This window comes from Podarcis gaigeae (genome assembly GCF_964106915.1).
Source record: "Podarcis gaigeae genome assembly, chromosome: 1".
In the NCBI taxonomy this organism is placed as follows: Eukaryota; Metazoa; Chordata; class Lepidosauria; order Squamata; family Lacertidae; genus Podarcis; species Podarcis gaigeae.
In genome coordinates this window covers 32,414,058-32,431,457 of record NC_139678.1, presented here as the reverse complement: position 1 = coordinate 32,431,457, position 17,400 = coordinate 32,414,058, and the positions used below count along the sequence as shown (strand labels likewise).

At 44.8% G+C, this 17,400-nt stretch overlaps 1 protein-coding gene across 1 annotated transcript; it reads left to right on the top strand.

Moving 5' to 3' along the window:
- Nucleotides 1-10,137: 10,137 nt before the first annotated feature.
- SSTR1 (somatostatin receptor 1) lies at nucleotides 10,138-16,533 on the top strand. Its single transcript, XM_083755868.1, has one exon. The coding sequence runs from the start codon at nucleotides 11,241-11,243 to the stop codon at nucleotides 12,345-12,347; it is 1,107 nt and encodes a 368-aa protein (XP_083611994.1). The 5' UTR covers nucleotides 10,138-11,240; the 3' UTR covers nucleotides 12,348-16,533.
- The last annotated feature ends 867 nt before the right edge of the window (nucleotides 16,534-17,400 follow it).

Sequence of the window (17,400 nt, the reverse complement as noted above, 5' to 3'; positions counted from 1 at the left end):
CAATCAGATACCTGAAGGAAACCAGTGAACAGAACATGAGCAAAAAGCAGTCTCTCCTCCAGTGGTTTCAAAAAATAAATAAATCCCAGTTCTTGTCTGTGCTCCTCCAACATCACACCTGAGCCCACCTTCAGCAGGTGAGTCAGAGAAACTGGTGGGTGGCATGGTAGACTAGCAGCAACCCTAGTTTGCTATAACTGGCACCACTCTTCAAATATGGATTTTCATCTGAATCTTACTGATACTTCAGGGAGAGTGAACAACACACTCTCTCTCTACCTTTCTTTCAGTGCCCTGATACCTGCCCTCTAGCATTTAAGAACATCTTAAACTCTTCCTGGACTTTAGCCTGAGAAAACCAGCCGCTTTATGGATGAGAACAGATGATAATAAAGGCATTGGTTTAGGCTTCATGTCATGGTAGGTTTGTGACTCACCATCTAAATAACAAAATCTGTGCAGTAAGATGAAGTCACCCAAAGATAAGGCGATGAGAACCAAGGGCATCGCTCTGCAGGGTGTCATCAGAAAAAGGAAAGGAAGCGCCATCAAAAATAAGATGCATAAAGAACTGTTGGGTGGGGAAGGTTATAATAGTATCTCTCCATACTGTGCAGATCACTTAAATTACTGCTTACAGGAGTTATGAACATGTGCTGGGTGACAAATTAATTTGTTATCTGTTTGCAGAATGTATTAAAGCTTTCATCAGATTTAGACGCTGCCATTAAATACAGGGGGAGAGAATGCCTGTGATGGAGCTTTGACATTGTGAATTAAGTAACCTGGGCAGAACAAAGTTCTTGAGTGAAATGCTAATTAAAATGCACTGACAGCAATGACTTCTTATATAATAATGAAAGTTGATGAAAAACAGTGCCCAAGCAAGGTCATCTTTAAACAACAGACACATGCTCCATCATTCCTAAATCTTCAAATAGCTAGTGGGTATAGTAAACCGATACAGACTCCTCTGATTATTTGGAGGATGAGACATTTCCTGTTTCAACAGAATGCAGAAGGTTCTTCACTGAACTTTGTCCCTATACAGTGGTACCTCAGGTTACATACGCTCCAGGTTACATACGCTTCAGGTTACAGACTCCGCTAACCCAGAAATAGTGCTTCAGGTTAAGAACTTTGCTTCAGGATGAGAACAGAAATCGTGCTCCGGCGGCACGGCAGCAGCAGGAGGCCCCATTAGCTAAAGTGGTGCTTCAGGTTAAGAACAGTTTCAGGTTAAGAACAGACCTCTGGAACAAATTAAGTACTTAACCTGAGGTACCACTGTACTGCATTAAAGAAAGGGGATGAAAAATGCCTTGTAGTAGCAGAATGCAGCACCTCTCCCCAAAAGGTCATAATTTACTGTCCACTTTTGGAACTTCTGGTGCTTTTGACACCTCTGTACTGGGATGCTAAGATGTTAGTGGATGAAGGATGGGTTCAAGTTGTGGTACCATCAGGCCTGGGCTTGGGGGCAGAAGCCAAGAGGTGTTGTTTGCTAGGACCTCCTGCTTGGTTTACCTACTCCCAGTAGTGGCTCACTAAAGGTTCCTCATCACCCTGGAAACAAGTGACAAGTGGGGTGCCATAGGGTTCTGTCCTGGGACTGTTGTTATTCAACATTTTTATAAACGACTCGGATGAAGATACTGAAGGGATGCTCATCCAATTTGCAGATGGCAACAAACTGTGAGGGGTAACCAGTGTTGCAGAATATTCAAGATAACAGATTGGAGAACTGGGTCCAAACTAGCAAAATGAATTTCAACAAGGACAAATGTAAGGTTCTACACTTTGGCAAGAAGAACCAGCTGCACAAATATAAGATGTGAGACACCTGGCTTGCCAGTGCTACATGTGGAAAGGATCCAGGGGCATTAGTAGACCACAAACTTAACATGAGTAAACAATGCAATGAAGCAGCAAATATATATATAATGCTTTCTAGGCTGTATCAACAGAAGTTTAGTGCCCAGATCAAGGGAAGTATTAGTACTGCTTTATTCTGCCTTGGTCAAACTCCCATCTGGAGTATTGTGTCCAGCTCTAGGCACTACAATTTAAGAAGGATGTTGACAAGCTGGAATGTGTATAGAGAAGGGTGACCAAGAAGATAAAGGGCCTGGAAACAGTTGAGGGAGTTGGATATGTTTAGCCTGAAAAAGAGAGAAAATGGAGCTATGATAATAATATCTAAAGGGCTGTCATATCATTCATTCATTCATTCTCTATACCACCCTTCATCCAAAGATCACTGGGTGGTTTACAATATAAAAGCACATGGTAGATGGAGCAAGCTTGTTTTCTCCTGCTCTAGAGGGTAGCACCCACACCAATGAATTCAAGTTATAGGAAATGAGATTCCAACTAAACATCAGGAAGAACTAATGATAATAATTTATAATAATTTAATAATAATTTATTATTTATACTCCGCTCATCTGGCTGAGTTTCCCCAGCCACTCTGGGCAGCTATGATATATCCTATCCTACCTTCCAAATCCATCCCAACACTTTGTCATCATAATCACCTTGGGAAATGATTCAGACAAGCAGAATGATACTGACTGTATTTTCATTTAAACCCTTATATTTAGAATCTTAAGTTGCCTTTCTGCCTTTCTGCCTCTTGGGAGCTCTTCCACCTGACCCATTGCAGAATGGGATTAAAGGAGGGCCAGTCACACGTTTGCATTCCACATTTCTCTATAGCCTTTGGAATACTATCCTGCCTTGGCCTTAGCTGAAGGTGTTTTGAAAAATTCAGAGTGACAACCTATACTGCTCAAAATGTTCAACAAATTGCAGATGATCTGCCTTTTTCATTCAAAATATATTTTATCTTTTCTGCTTTGTATACAATCAGCCATGATCTCCACCTTCATTCTAAAAAAAAGATAACCCACAACAACCCTAATACAATACAGCAATTGGTATTATCATAATTAATTTCAGTGGAGAGAAGCATTATTTCCATAATATTCGTAAGAACAGCTGATTCTTTAAATAGATAATCAAATGATCATTCCTCATAATCAAGCTTAAATTCTTTCTTAAGGTATGGACCAAAAACAGATTTAGACATTTAGGCAAACTAAATGTCTGTAGCTGAACTCAGAAAGTACTAATTAAATATATAAAGGACTGTTTTAAATCACTGTCAGGCAACTAACTGATCACTTAAAAGCTAATTGTTGTGCTACTTTGTTATGAAAAATAAATGTCTTTTTCTCACAATGTGCAAATGCACTGTCAGTTTCTAGAGCACAGGGACATTGTTTATTTATTTATTATTTGTTTGTTTGTTATAAATAAATATTATAATATTTTGAAGCTGCTTACAAAACAACAGATTGCATCATATTAAAAGATAATCAAATTTTTAAATGCCACAATAAAACTATTTTTAAAACCCACAGCAGAAAAAAATGCAGCATCGTGGACAGAATGGGTTACAAATAAAATTCTAAATTGTGAATTAAAAGTACACCTTAAAACCCTGGTGAAATAGATACCTTTCGATGGATAAAGGAGGTTAGCAGACCACTAGGCTATGAACCATTCCAGATTCTAGGTCTCCTCCCTCATGTCCTGCTCCAGCTACCGTAAATATCCATAAGAAGATAAAGAGCCCTGCTAGGTCAGACCAAAAGCCCATCTAGTCCAGCATCCTCTTCTCACAGCAGAAGCTAGCAGGTGGGACCTTAGTGTGACAATCTCCCAAACTGTGGTACCCGACTACTGGCATACTGTCTCCAACAGTGGAGGTGGAACATAGCAAACCTTCTCATATGCCAATGAAAACAATTTCCTCAACATGTAACAGTGGAATGTATGTCTGAAAAATGTGGCTCCCGAAAGCAGTCCTAAACTACCAAAGTCAGTTAAGGAAACCCTTCAAATAGAGGACTGCCCTAGGCAAAGTGAAACACATGGCCGCCTGACCCTGGTCTGATTTCTTAATACATGTGGGCCATTGTAACTAGTTTTGCTTTCGGATATGAACAATTCATGCTTCCTCATTTTGGTATTTTAAGCTAAGTGTGCTGCTGTCACAGAGAGTGTCCTGAAAGCATGTCTTGAGACTAAGGGCTGAATTAGATAATCGAGGCCTGCCCCATTCTACAGGCCTGCCCCATTCACGTACAAGGTCTGATTTTATTGAAAAGTGGGTGGATGAGAATAGCTGGACTTACCCTGGTCTAACAGCTTACTTAACTGCAGCCTCTTACACATTTTTCCCCCTCCCAACCAAGCTTAATTCCTGTATCACAGCACAACTGAAGAGGTAAGTGCCTGGGGGCCACTGCAGGGAAGGAAGCAGGTTACCAGATTTTTTTCAATGAATCTGGGGACTCTTTTCAACTTCAGTTGAAGGGGATGGATTTTGTCAGGGGACAACGGGGACATCTGGTAACCTTAAGCTAGCTGCTCCGGCACCCACAGGCTGTGCACTCTGGGGTGGGGCTAGCTGCCCACAGGGGCATGATGAGTGGCGAGCGTGCCAGGGGGTGGCACACCCCCTCTCAGGGATGACACCCGGGGAGGACTGCACCTACCGCACCCGCTTTCTCCACCAGTGGAAGGAAGATACTGTAGGGGGAGACATTAGCAACCCCACCAGCATGCTTCTCTTCCCTTATATGTCAGAAAGGCACACACATCTTTTATACATTATTGAGCAGACCTAGATTTAAACAAACAGGTATTCTGCTGTAATGTCCAGTTTAGCCTGCAGCTGAGGCAAAACTTCAATTGCAAGGAAGGCATATTAACTATTGGAGCACTGATAGCATTAGAACCTTGTTACTGATGTGGTTTTGGAACATAAGGTGCTATTGTGGGGTTTGCAGCCAAAATCACAAATACGTGTTTTGCTAGACAAGCACAGGGCTAGTACACATAGAGTTATTGAACTTCCTAGATAGAACCCCCTGTGTGTAGTCACTTCCTTTGTCTCCTCTGGGTGAGAACTCTGTGACAAAGAAGGCAATCATTTATATTTCCTTCTGCCTATGAGACTTTCTTTTCTACCATGCCTTCAAGCTGAGCAGACCTGTATGGCTGAGGTTCCATGTTAACTAAGACTACCAACTTTTGTTTTACTGTAACTTAGACATACTACTTTTGCTGTATGTGCTGCCTGCATTTAAATGTAAGTAAAACCTTTTTCTGTTTATTTTACTAAAAACGGGTGGATCATTCTCTGCAACAGGGGTGAAGAGGGAGAGGTCTGCAGACCACTAGTTTGAAGGGGATAAAAAGGTGTCATTGCCTAATTTTGTATTTCTCCCACACACCTGGGATAGGAGGCTTATATCTAAATCTAAATTTAACCCTCAATCCATCTCCCACAGTTACAACTAGGGTTTGCCGTAGAAGGAGTAAAGTAAAATCTTCTGCCTTCTTCTTGTATGCATCACAGGAAAACAAAGCCTGTTTTCTACATCATCTATCTTCAGAAAAAGTGACTTTGTTTCCAGTCCACCCAACAGATATTACTCAGTAATAATTTAATTCAAAAAGCTGTTGTTAAGCGTAGCACTCATTCTACTAAATAAATTCTGTTTGATCCCACTAGAAGGAATATTGTATCAGTCATTAAATTTCATAGCATAGTTCTAATTAATTAAATAACATTAAGTCACTAAAGAAAACATGAGAGAGGAACCATGGATTTTTTTATATATAGCTCACACACTTTATTTTAGGGTCTTTATTCATTACTTGCATTGGCAAACTGAAATTCAAGCTTTTCGGGTGTTTTTTTAAAAAAACAGTGTCGATTCTTGAACAGTTCTTTTACATCTCAAAAGAAGAAACCTGGAATACACGACTGGCTTAAACAATCATTTTTACCATATGGGCTCTGGTGTGGTGATTCATCAACTGCAGAAGGAAATAATGATCATGGAAGCATAATTTGATATGAAAGGTTTCCAAGAAAGGAAGCACCAGGGTATCTCTAGACGTCAGGAGGTATAAAGAGAATGGGCGGGAGGATAAAAAATTGAAATGATAACTTTACAGTACAGTCTGCTTGGTTAGCACGAACTGCAGAGCAAGTCGTGTTTTCTTTTTTTCATGCAGCACTGCCTAGTAAATTGAATGTTTATGCTTGGGTAATTGTGCAATACATTATTTAAGAAGGCTTCCTATAATAGTTTAAAAGAAAGGGGGAAAGTCTGTGTAAATATCACATAAGCAAATTGTCTAATAAGAAATGGGCTTTCTCAAGGTCTTCTGCATTTCAACCAGAGGAAGGGGGTGAGTTTAAACCATAATATCCTAATATTCTTTCCATACATAACAGCTGGAAAAGATACCCTTGCAGAGTTTCTGTAGAGGAGTGATATTGCAACTTTATACTCCTTTAAAATGGCATCAACAGTACTGTAGCAACTTTACATATCCCAGTGCACTATTACCTAGCATCAGAGTGTTGGAGAGAAGGGAACAAACCTTGGATCAGTTAAGAAAAATCACTTTGGTTCTTCGGGTTTTTATTTTTTTCAAGGACAGAAGAACTTGTGAGATTTCTGAGTTAATTTCAGGAAATCCTGGAAGAGCTCATTCATCTCTGCTGAAGTTCTTAAAAGGTTTGGAAAACCAAGAAAGCTTTAATGCATAATTACCTGGCCCAGTTTGTAATGGTTCTGCTGTATTCTGAACTAAGTACCAGAAAACAAATGAGATCTTCTCCAGCTTGGAATGTACAATGAGGTTCTGAGCATGGTCAACATGAAACACCCAGAGCCAGCCAGCTACCTTATAGCTAGCTACATGTACAAAATGCTAACTGATAACTGTGGATACATGGCTAGCCACTGAGCCAATTAACCTTTTGTTTGTTGAGTATCTCAATGGTTCCTTACAAATGTATATGTTAGTATTGTCACTCATGCTGTCATAAAATCTTCTCTTTCCCCATTTCCCTCCCTATTGGGAGGGGTTGGTTGAATTTCCAGACAGCTCTCCACCATACAGTGGTACCTCGGGTTAAGAACTTAATTTGTTCTGGAGGTCCATTCTTAACCTGAAACTGTTCTTAACCTGAGGTACCACTTTAGCTAATGGGGCCTCCCACTGCTGCCGCCGAGCGATTTCTGTTCTCATCCTGAAGCAAAGTTCTTAATCCGAGGTAATATTTCTGGGTTAGCAGAGTCTGTAGCCTGAAGCGTGTGTAACCTGAAGTGTATGTAACCCGAGGTACCACTGTAATTTGTTCTGGGAATGGCAACTCCCAGGAGACAATATGATAAATCACATGTACACAGCACTATTAGACCACATATGCCAATATTATGAGCCACGAGAGAACTCTCAGAAAACGGATGTATTCCTGTCTGCCACCCGCCAAACACTTGCATGGAAAAAACTTGTAATTTCCAAGCTCATATTAGATCAACTTAAGGGAGGTTTGCCTGCCTCTAAAGATCACCAGCTAAATAACATGAGTGGTATTTGAACCTATTTCATCAGTCTGGTGAAAAACTTCACTGATAATGTTAATAGCGTGAACCAGTCGTTTAACCAACCTAAAAATTTTCTCTTTTCAATGTGCCACGCAGCTTCTTCTAGCCCATAATCACAGTATTTGTCTGTAGCTTGGTAGTACTCCTGAATGCTGCTTTGTTCTTTGAGACGCTAGTGGCTGCAGTAGGTACAGATGCTTTTAATCAATTATCAATTTTAGATAGAACATAATTATATCAATTATATACTAGCTCTGCTGTTTCCTAGAGTAACAGTTCCTGTCTATGGAAACCACTGTCACCGCCAGCGGGTTGCCATATGTCTTCTTGTTCCGGGACACATCCTCTTTTTCATGGATAGAGTTGTCATAGCGATCCAATAGAAGTCGGCAAATGTGTCCTCTTTTTTGCTCTTCAAAATAAGGCAACCCTACGGGCTCTGATCTTTCATTTTTTAAAGTAAGACTCTAGTCAACCTAGAAGGAATGTTCTACAGCAAATGTGCAGGTACCCTTCTAATCATTTTTTGTGTGAAATGAGCCTAAATCCTAAACTGCTACTGTTTCGCTATGTCCTTTCTTGCTTCTGTATTATTTTCTCTGCTGTTTGTCCTTCCGTTTCCCCTAGCAACCAGGATGCATCTTTCCCGTGGTGGGTTCAGTCTGAGATCAGGTAGTCCCTATAAGTTATTTTGTGCAAATACTACTACACAGAAAGCGTGGGTGGATGCAGGAGCTAAATAATTCATTAAGAATTATCTGTATGCTTATCTTACAGTATGTCCTTTTAACAGTATGTCCTTTTACAGTATGTCTTACAGTATGTCCTTTTACAGTATGTCCGATGTCCTTTTAAATGTGTTGTGGATGGAGGGGCTTATTGGTTTGTTTCTGCTGGTATTTGTATTTTGTCTTTTTATATTGTAATTTTGTGTTGTGGACTGCCTTGAGATCTATGGGAATAGGGTGGTATACTAAATAAATAAATAAATAAATAAATAAATAAATAAATAAATAAATAAATAAATGAATAAATGAATAAATAGTATACATGTCTACTTAGAAGTAAGTCTCTTTGTGTTTAATGGGGCTTACTCCTCGATGAGTGGGAACAGGATGGCAGCAAAGGCATTGGTATAGGATTGGCAGTGGGGGGGAAACAGAATTTTGGTGTCTTTAACAGTGGTGTGGCAGGCAGAAATTCAACATGTTTAGCCTTACCTGGTATGGAAATGCAATTATGAAAAGATGCACAGGATCCACCCATTTGCTGCTCTGTTTTCTTTCTTTTGCTGCCTGTCAGCAGGGGTGGGCTTTGGTAGTACGGTGCCCTAAGCAAGGACAAAATTTTGGGGGGCTCGGCTCCCCCATAAATATTTCTTATTTTCATGTCCTCCTCCATCTCGCCTTATATTCTGCATGCCCTTGGCATGGAATAGGTAGTGGGAAGCTACTTGAGAGGCTTTTAAAAATGTGTGTGTTGGGCTATAACCATTCTGAAGTTATAGAGAGTGTCTTAAAGAAATCATGTTTAATTACCTAAGACATCCCTGCCAAAGCAGTTTTGGAAAACTTGCTTGTTAGTACACATTTTAAAAAAGATGATTCAGTCTATTTGTAGTCACAAAGGGAAAATATTTCTCGAGTGACGTGGATATCTATATGCCTGATGATGCTAATATGCATAAGAAGGCACAAACCTTTATGCTAATATGCATAAGAAGGCACAATGCATAAGAAGGCACAATGCATAAGATATGCACAAACCTTTTATGCCAGAGGATTCGGCTATTACGCTTGTTGCCAGAGCATGAATAGGATCTCTTAAGGGGCATTGATGTGATATTTATAGCAGTGGTAGGGAAGGAAGGCTTTGTATGTGTATTCCCAGTGTGACGTGTTGTAATTTCATGAGTGTGTTTGCCTATCCCTATAGATGTCCACAGAGGTTGTGTATATGGAGTCAGGACTGGTACCATAGTGTGTGCAGCAGCTGGAAGCTATAGGTGCAAGTTAACAGAAGGATCACTGTGAGCGAAGATGGGTTAAGGTGCTTCTGCAGTTGCCGTTCTTTATGGTGACGATACAAGCGGCAAACAAGCTGCAACTGTACAGCAGGCAGATTGTGAAGCACAACATCCCCACAGAGCCCGACTGCTGCGCTGCCCCTAAAGTAAGCATGGAAGCAGCTGCTACCACTTCCCCTCAATTGTTCAAGGCTTTCTCTCAGTAGCCGCTGATACCCGGAGGGAGAAGGCTAACAGGTGAGCAGGGGATGCCAGTGACTCCATGCTCTTGCCTGTTCTCTCCCCCTGGGGGAAGGTAGCCAGGCAGAGGAAACATCATTTCTGTTCATCTCTCACCTGCTCTCTTGCAAGCAGCTCCAGCCACTGTGACTTTGCCGTTTACACTTCCTCAGACAAGTGTGCTGCAGCAATGCTACAAGGAGCAGTTGCTGTTTGCTCACATGTGCAAATAATAATAATAATAATAATAATAATAATAATAATTTATTTATACCCCGCCCATCTGGCTGGGCTTCCCCGGTCACTCTGAGCAGCTTCCAAAAAAAAATTAAAATACTGTAATACATCTGTGTGTTTGTGTGTTTGGATCCAGCAATTGGGATTCGGCCCACAGTTTGGACTGACTGCAAGGAGGTGGAGGTGTGGTGGAGGTGGGTCAGGTCCCACCAAGCATGTTGCTGGGGCCCCACAAAATCTGGAGCCAATCAGATTAGATAGGAGGCTGGGGCACATTTGGGGTTGAAGGAGGAAGGTAGAGAAGTGAAATGGTCTAGGTTACAATGAGGTAATCGCTTGTAGGGAAAGGTGGGAATGTGAGAGGGGTAGCTCCGAATTTAGGGCGGTGCTGGCAGTTCCCCAGCTGCGGGGGTGCAAAATTGAGAAGATCCATCAGCGAGCAGATCCATTTGGGGGCGTCAAATTTTGGCATCGCCCAGGGCGCCATGTTAGGAAGATCACCAAAGTCCTTCCCTATTTGGGGAGGGGGGTGTCGGCTGTCGGAATACAAATCGGCACAAAACATCTGGATCGGCCAAGGCTGCGCTAGAATGTCCGCTCTGAGGGAGGTGGCGTTGAGAAGATAAGGAGAGGACGAAACAAATGGGGGGGGGGGCATGGTTGGCTCGAAGGTGAGCGCGCCTGTGCCCTCCTGGGCTTCCAACTTGTGGCTTTTCCCGGCGAGGAAGAAGAGGAGGCTGAAGCGGCACCACAAGTTCCCGGGTCGGGTTACCACTTACCACTGAGGAATCCCGCTCGCCCTCCTTGACTCCTCCGACTACTGACTGCCTGAGGAGAGCGGGAGAGCGCCTGGCCCTCTGGAGCAGCTTGGCGGGAACTGGAGGCGAGAGAGCGAGAGCAAGGAGAGAGGCGCGCCGGCTCCGCCTCCCGCTCGCGTTCCCCGCCTCAGCCTCCTCCCGCCTCCCCTTCGTCGGCTCTGACGCGCCTCCTGCCGCCTATTAATCATCCCTCCGAGCCGGCAGGCTGCAATTAATGCCAATCGGACTCACGGCGGCGCCCGGCTCCCTCTTCTCCTGCTTCTGGACGGCTCTTTCCCGCGCCGCTCCTCAGATGCTGCCAAGCTGCGTGAGGAGGAGGAGAAGCAGCGCAGCGGCAGCCGGAGAATGCTGACGCCCTCCTGCCGCCGGCTGGCCCGGGCGCGGGCGGCGCTGTGAGCCCGGGCCGACGGGGCGGAGGATGGCCCCTGCGCCCGGCTGGTCGCGGGCGCTGCTGGAGGCATGGACCCGGCGGCGGGCGCCAGGAACTCCTCGGGCGCCGCCAACGGCACGGTGAGCGGCGGCGGCGGCAGCGGCGTGAGCGAGTCTCAAGGCAGCAGCGCCATCCTGATCTCCTTCATCTACTCGGTGGTGTGCCTGGTGGGTCTGTGCGGCAACTCCATGGTGATCTACGTGATCCTGCGCTACGCCAAGATGAAGACGGCCACCAACATCTACATCCTCAACTTGGCCATCGCCGACGAGCTGCTGATGCTGAGCGTGCCCTTCCTGGTCACGTCGACGCTGCTGCACCACTGGCCCTTCGGCTCGCTGCTGTGCCGCCTGGTGCTCAGCGTGGACGCCGTCAACATGTTCACCAGCATCTACTGCCTGACGGTGCTCAGCGTCGACCGCTACATCGCCGTGGTGCACCCCATCAAGGCGTCGCGCTACCGCCGGCCCACCGTGGCCAAGATGGTCAACCTGGCCGTGTGGGGCCTGGCCATCGTCATCATCCTGCCCATCATCATCTTCTCCAAGACGGAAGCCAACACGGACGGCACGGTGGCCTGCAACATGATGATGCCCGAGCCCAAGCAGAAGTGGCTGGTGGTCTTCGTGGTGTACACGTTCCTCATGGGCTTCCTCTTGCCCGTGGTGGCCATCAGCCTGTGCTACATCCTCATCATCGCTAAAATGCGCATGGTGGCGCTCAAGGCCGGCTGGCAGCAGCGCAAGCGCTCCGAGAGGAAGATCACGCTGATGGTCATGATGGTCGTCATGGTCTTCGTCATCTGCTGGATGCCTTTCTACGTCGTGCAGCTGGTCAACCTGTTCGTGGAGCCCGACGACGCCACCATCAGCCAGCTGTCGGTCATCCTGGGCTACGCCAACAGCTGCGCCAACCCCATCCTCTACGGCTTCCTCTCGGACAACTTCAAGCGCTCCTTCCAGAGGCTGCTGTGCCTCAGCTGGATGGACAACGCCGCCGAGGAGCCCGTCGACTACTACGCCACCGCCCTCAAGAGCAGGGCGTACAGCGTCGAGGACTTCCCTCAGGACAACTTCGGGGAGTCCGGAGGCATGTACAGGAACGGGACGTGCACCTCCAGGATTACAACCCTCTGAGGACAGGCCTCGCCGCTCTCCCCCACCAGGAGAGGAAGGCCGGATCCGGGGAGAGGACGGGGTCGAGAAGAGGGGGCGCCAATGGGTCAGTGCAACCCCCAGGAGGTTGGTGGCTCGAGCCCACCCAGGGACGACAGGAGTCCTGCGTTGCAGGGGCTGGACTAGATGAGCCCGGGGGTCCCGTCCAACTCTGCATATGATGTAGCTAGAGAGAGCAGCCCTGCACTAGTTGCCCATCAAATGGGGGAAATATGTGTGCGCGCGCGTCCTTTCTGCTCAGTTGAACCCGGGCACCCCTTCCCTCTTACCTGCAGTTGCTTTGGACACCCTCGTCGATCAATCCACAGCTCGCCCAGCAAGACTTTGATTCCCACCACCACCTCCCCAGCGCTGCCATTGAGTGTGGGTCGCTTGTGATTTCTTTCTTTCTTTCTTTCTTTCTTTCTTTCTTTCTTTCTTTCTTTCTTTCCCCACCCCTCTCCCGAGTTGCTCATTTTCTCCACGTCACTTCTGCTCTACTTGCTTGTGGCAGATCACAAGCTGAGGTCCGTTGCGTTCAAGGCCCCCTGGGAAGAGGAGACGTGGCTTTTTCAACCAAATCGAGACCTAGCTTGTCTTTATTTGTTTAAGCGGCGTTTGCTTACTAAGAGAAGAGGGATGGAGGGGGAGAGGTGCTGGGACTCCAAGTTAGCCCTCTAATTTAGAGGACCCAACCAATAAACACAGGTGTGGGTGTAATTTCTCACTTCTGAGGCTGGAAAGCACTCTTAACATGCTCAGAGGGCGCTCACATAGACTGACCAGAGGGGCATTAAACGAGCCTTGCTTCGAATTAAGCCCTGGTTGCCTCAAACCCCTCCAAGTCTTAGAAGTAATGTTTGGCAAAGCGAGCGCACAACTAGGCGCGCGCCTCGAGCGCTTTTCTCTTCTCCCGAGAGGCGGAGGAAGCCAAGAGCTTCCCAAACGCAGGAGGCAACCGACCCCTTTGCAAGAAAACAGTCCTTGGGGCAGCATAGATCTTCGATCTGTCTGTAGGCAGCTCCGGAAAAGTGCGAAGCTAAATACGGTGTCGCTTCCCCACACCCGGCCCCTGGACACGAAATTTCTGTTTGGCATTCAGCGGCGCTCAAGGGGAAATGGCAATGCGTTTGGAAAGGGAAAGGAAACCGGCCTGCTGGAAAGCCAGGCGATTATGTCGTTATCTCGCGGCAACAGCAGGCTGCTGATAAGAGCGAGATAAATAGCTTTCCCTGCACCCACCCGCACCTTCCTCCGTGACAGTCGAGAGCCCGGGCGCTGGGCGCTCCCAGCGATGTTTGATCTGGGAAGCGTAGCGCTGTGTGGGTACATATCATAAAGGTGTGTAAACAAAGCAGGTTAAAGAGCTGCCAGGACTGTGTGAAAGGCGGCGTCAGCGGTACGAGGGCGGGAAATTAAGGGGGCTCCTTCTGTCTGGAGAAAAGATTTGGTGAGTCAGACTAAAGAGACAGTTTATCTTAAAGACTTTCTTTTTTTTTTTTAAGGGTGCCAAATTATTTCAGCTACAATGCACAAAGTACTCCCTACTGGGTAGTAAATCTGATGGACTTCTGGGGAACTGGCCATTATTTAGTAGCTTGGGGAAACTATTCAATGGTAAAGGTAAAGGGACCCCTGACCATTAGGTCCAGTCGTGACCGACTCTGGGGTTGCGATGTTCATCTCGCTTTACTGGCCAAGGGAGCCGGCGTACAGCTTCTGGGTCATGTGGCCAGCATGACTAAGCCGCTTCTGGCGAACCAGAGCAGCGCACGGAAATGCCGTTTACCTTCCCGCCGGAGCGGTACCTATTCATCTACTTGCACTTTGACGTGCTTTCGAACTGCTAGGTTGGCAGGAGCAGGGACCGAGCAACGGGAGCTCACACCGTCGGGGGGATTCGAACCGCCGACCTTCTGATCGGCAAGTCCTCGGCTCTGTGGTTTAACCCACAGCACCACCCGCGTCCCATTCAATGGTAGCTTAAGATAAACCAATAACATTCAAGACAAATCAAATTGCCTTGCCAAAAGAATCCTAAGGCTCACTTCTAGGTGGCTTAGAGACGCTCACAGGAAGGGTCTGATGTAATAAGCTATAGCTACACCCTCTTGTCTGGCTCCAGCCTTTTCATAAGTGACACACCATCTACACTTTTTGGACACCTCCACGAAGTACACATGGGCTGCCAGGTGTAATGGGCATTGCTGCCCCTGGAGGCTTTTCATGGGCGGTATTCTTAGTAGAATCAGGAGGGATATTTCCAATATCACTAGGGACTTAAGGAGGAATCTAAGCCCAAGAGAACTGCCAAACTGGGTCAAGTCAAGTGGACCCATTTGACCAAACGTCCTTTCTTTGAAGCAACCCAGGAGGAGACCCTACAATAAAAACAAACTGTACAGAAACAAGGTGCTGGGGTAGGGAAAGATCCAGCCCATTGCTACCCCACCCCATTTCCAAGCTGCAGGAATTTGTTGAAGCCCCTTCCCACTTTTGCCTTTGCAGCCCTCTTCATCATTAATTTGTAATACACTGTCTAAGTGCTCTGCTGTCTGTTCCATTTCTGGGACTCCTGTTTTTAAATGTGAGACCAATCAGGTTTTTATGTTACTCAATATACTTGTGTTTCTGCTCTGTGAAAATTATTCTCTTTAAAACTGTTTTCTTTTGGAACAGCTTTTGATGTGCAGCAGTTTTTGGTAATTATTCAGAAGCTGAATTAATAACAATTCACAGGTTGGAATTGTTCAAGAAACTTTCTGGGGGGGCGGGGGCTGTAACCTTGGGGGAAATTCCTTTTCGTTCCTTACATTTCTGTGTCCTGTCTTTTGTTTCTATTATTGTTGTTCATGTACATGTCTGGAAAACCAACAATGTTTTGTTTCATATATGGCAATAGCTAAAGTGCAATCCCTCATACTCCTTCCTGTTTTAAAATAATCACAGGTATACAGTCTGATAAAATATACCATTTTGCCTTTTATTTTTACACCATTGCACAAAATTAATGCGAAATGGAAGACACTGTACTCCGGTGATGTACTTCAACTCTTTCCCACTAAATGTACTCTTCCGATGATCGGGAACACTGAAAATTGCTTAAAATTATGTACCCATAATGTTAACAACAACTTGTAATAAGTAGCCTGAATATTACAGCTATAGTTGCCTGGTACCCTTAATGAAAGGACCAAATTTTCTCTCTGACTGCAGTGCTGTTAAATTATACATTTCAGGTGTAAAGCAAAAAAAGTAGGAGATGTGGTTTAACAGTGCTGCTTGCTCACTTTTTTTCCTGAGATCCCTGCTCCAAATAGCCTCAGTTTGGCTGGACAATGCCCTTAAGTCCCACTGACGTTTAATGAATTAAAATTGCAACTCCCCCTTTCTACAAAGTTGCCGACTGTCATAGGATTGCATTTATCCCACTGAAATCTTCAAGATTTAAAATTATTTAAATTTGGCTGGATTGTGTGCCTTGAATTTGGTCCGTGACAGTAAAAGAAAGAGGGAAAACGAAAGAACAGAGGGGATAGGAAAGGGGTTAATGTGTGCAAATGAAGCAACATGTACTTTTGCCTAATTTCACTTGGGGGTGTCAAAAGGCAGGCTGAATGTAATTTGGACAAGCCCCCATTGCCCCCATTTTATACAGCGATCCTATCAAATGCTGCACAGAAACTGGTAATGATGTTGATTCAAGGAACTAAAGGGGGGGGGGAATAAGTTCAATTATTGGGGTTAGAGACAACTAGATTATTTCAATCACCAACACAGAAATTATTGATTCATGCTTAAATATTTGAGTCTGAATTTCAGTTCCCTCATTTTTCTGTAGATTATTCATCTGAAACCATTTTTATATGTTTGCTAATTGTACCTTGCCTCCCTGAAGAGCTTATTTAGAGAAGCTCCCCTTTCAGTGTATTAGCTCACATGCCACCAAATAGAAAGGGGGGGGGGGGGAATCAGCAAATTGTTCACAACGGACAGAACCTCCATTGTGCCAATTTTTAATTAACGTATTTATTTTTATATTTTTTGAATGACTTTTCAAATCTGGGTCACTGTTTCTTTAAGAGGGTTTCAATCTCTTACGCTGTCATTTTCCCCTAGCAATACTGTAATTCAGTGTTAGCTTAATAAAGAGATGTATTAAACAATACTCTGCAATCCATTTTCTACCGCTTCTGTACAATTGCTCAACTGGCTTGATCCTGAACAGCTACTGAGAAAGTAAATTTCATTCAGTGTATACACTGAAGATAAGAAGATAAGACATTAAATAACACCACACTTGTTTATTTTTCGCCATCACGCAAATACACTTTGACAAGTGGGTGTTCTGCACTAGGCAGACTAAACCAACACAGATACAGGAGTTTAGCCGAATTGTCCAGCCTTTGTGTGGGAGACCATAGACATATAACAAAGATATTGAACTGCTAACATAAGACACTGTTGGTCCTGATTGCCTATGGACAAAGAGGGCTATTACATTATTCCTGCTTTTTCTTCTTTTATGTTTGGCAATTTGAATGAGAACAAATATGATTTGATACTGGAAGCACTTACAAAGGGGCTGCAGTGGGGCTGTTTCTCCTATGGGGAGACTTTACAGCAGGAAAACATTAAAGTTCATAGAATCACATGTTAAATTTCACAGAAGATGGCACTCTTCCCTTGAGAGAAAACAGCTTTTGATGTTTGTTTACCATACCAAAGCCTCTGCAGCTGTTTTTCATTGTGTTTTGTTTTAAGTTTGGGCACAGAAATAAAGTGCTAGCCCAACTCTCTAAACTACCCTGAACCATCATCGATGGCTGCTAGCTGATGGCTATGCTCTACTGTACATTCAGTATGTTTCTGAATACCAGTTGCTGAAAACAGCAGAAGGAGAAAGTGCTCTTACACTCGTCACGTTTGTGGCTTTCCCAAAGGCATTTGGTTGGCCAATGGGAGAACAGGATGCTGGACAAGATGGGTCATTGGTCTGATACAGCAGGTTGTTCTTACATTCATATCCATGTGA

What these genes read in the sequence shown, in the direction of transcription:
- SSTR1 (XM_083755868.1), top strand. Translation starts at nt 11,241, where the DNA reads ATGGACCCGGCGGCGGGCGCCAGGAACTCCTCGGGCGCCGCCAACGGC.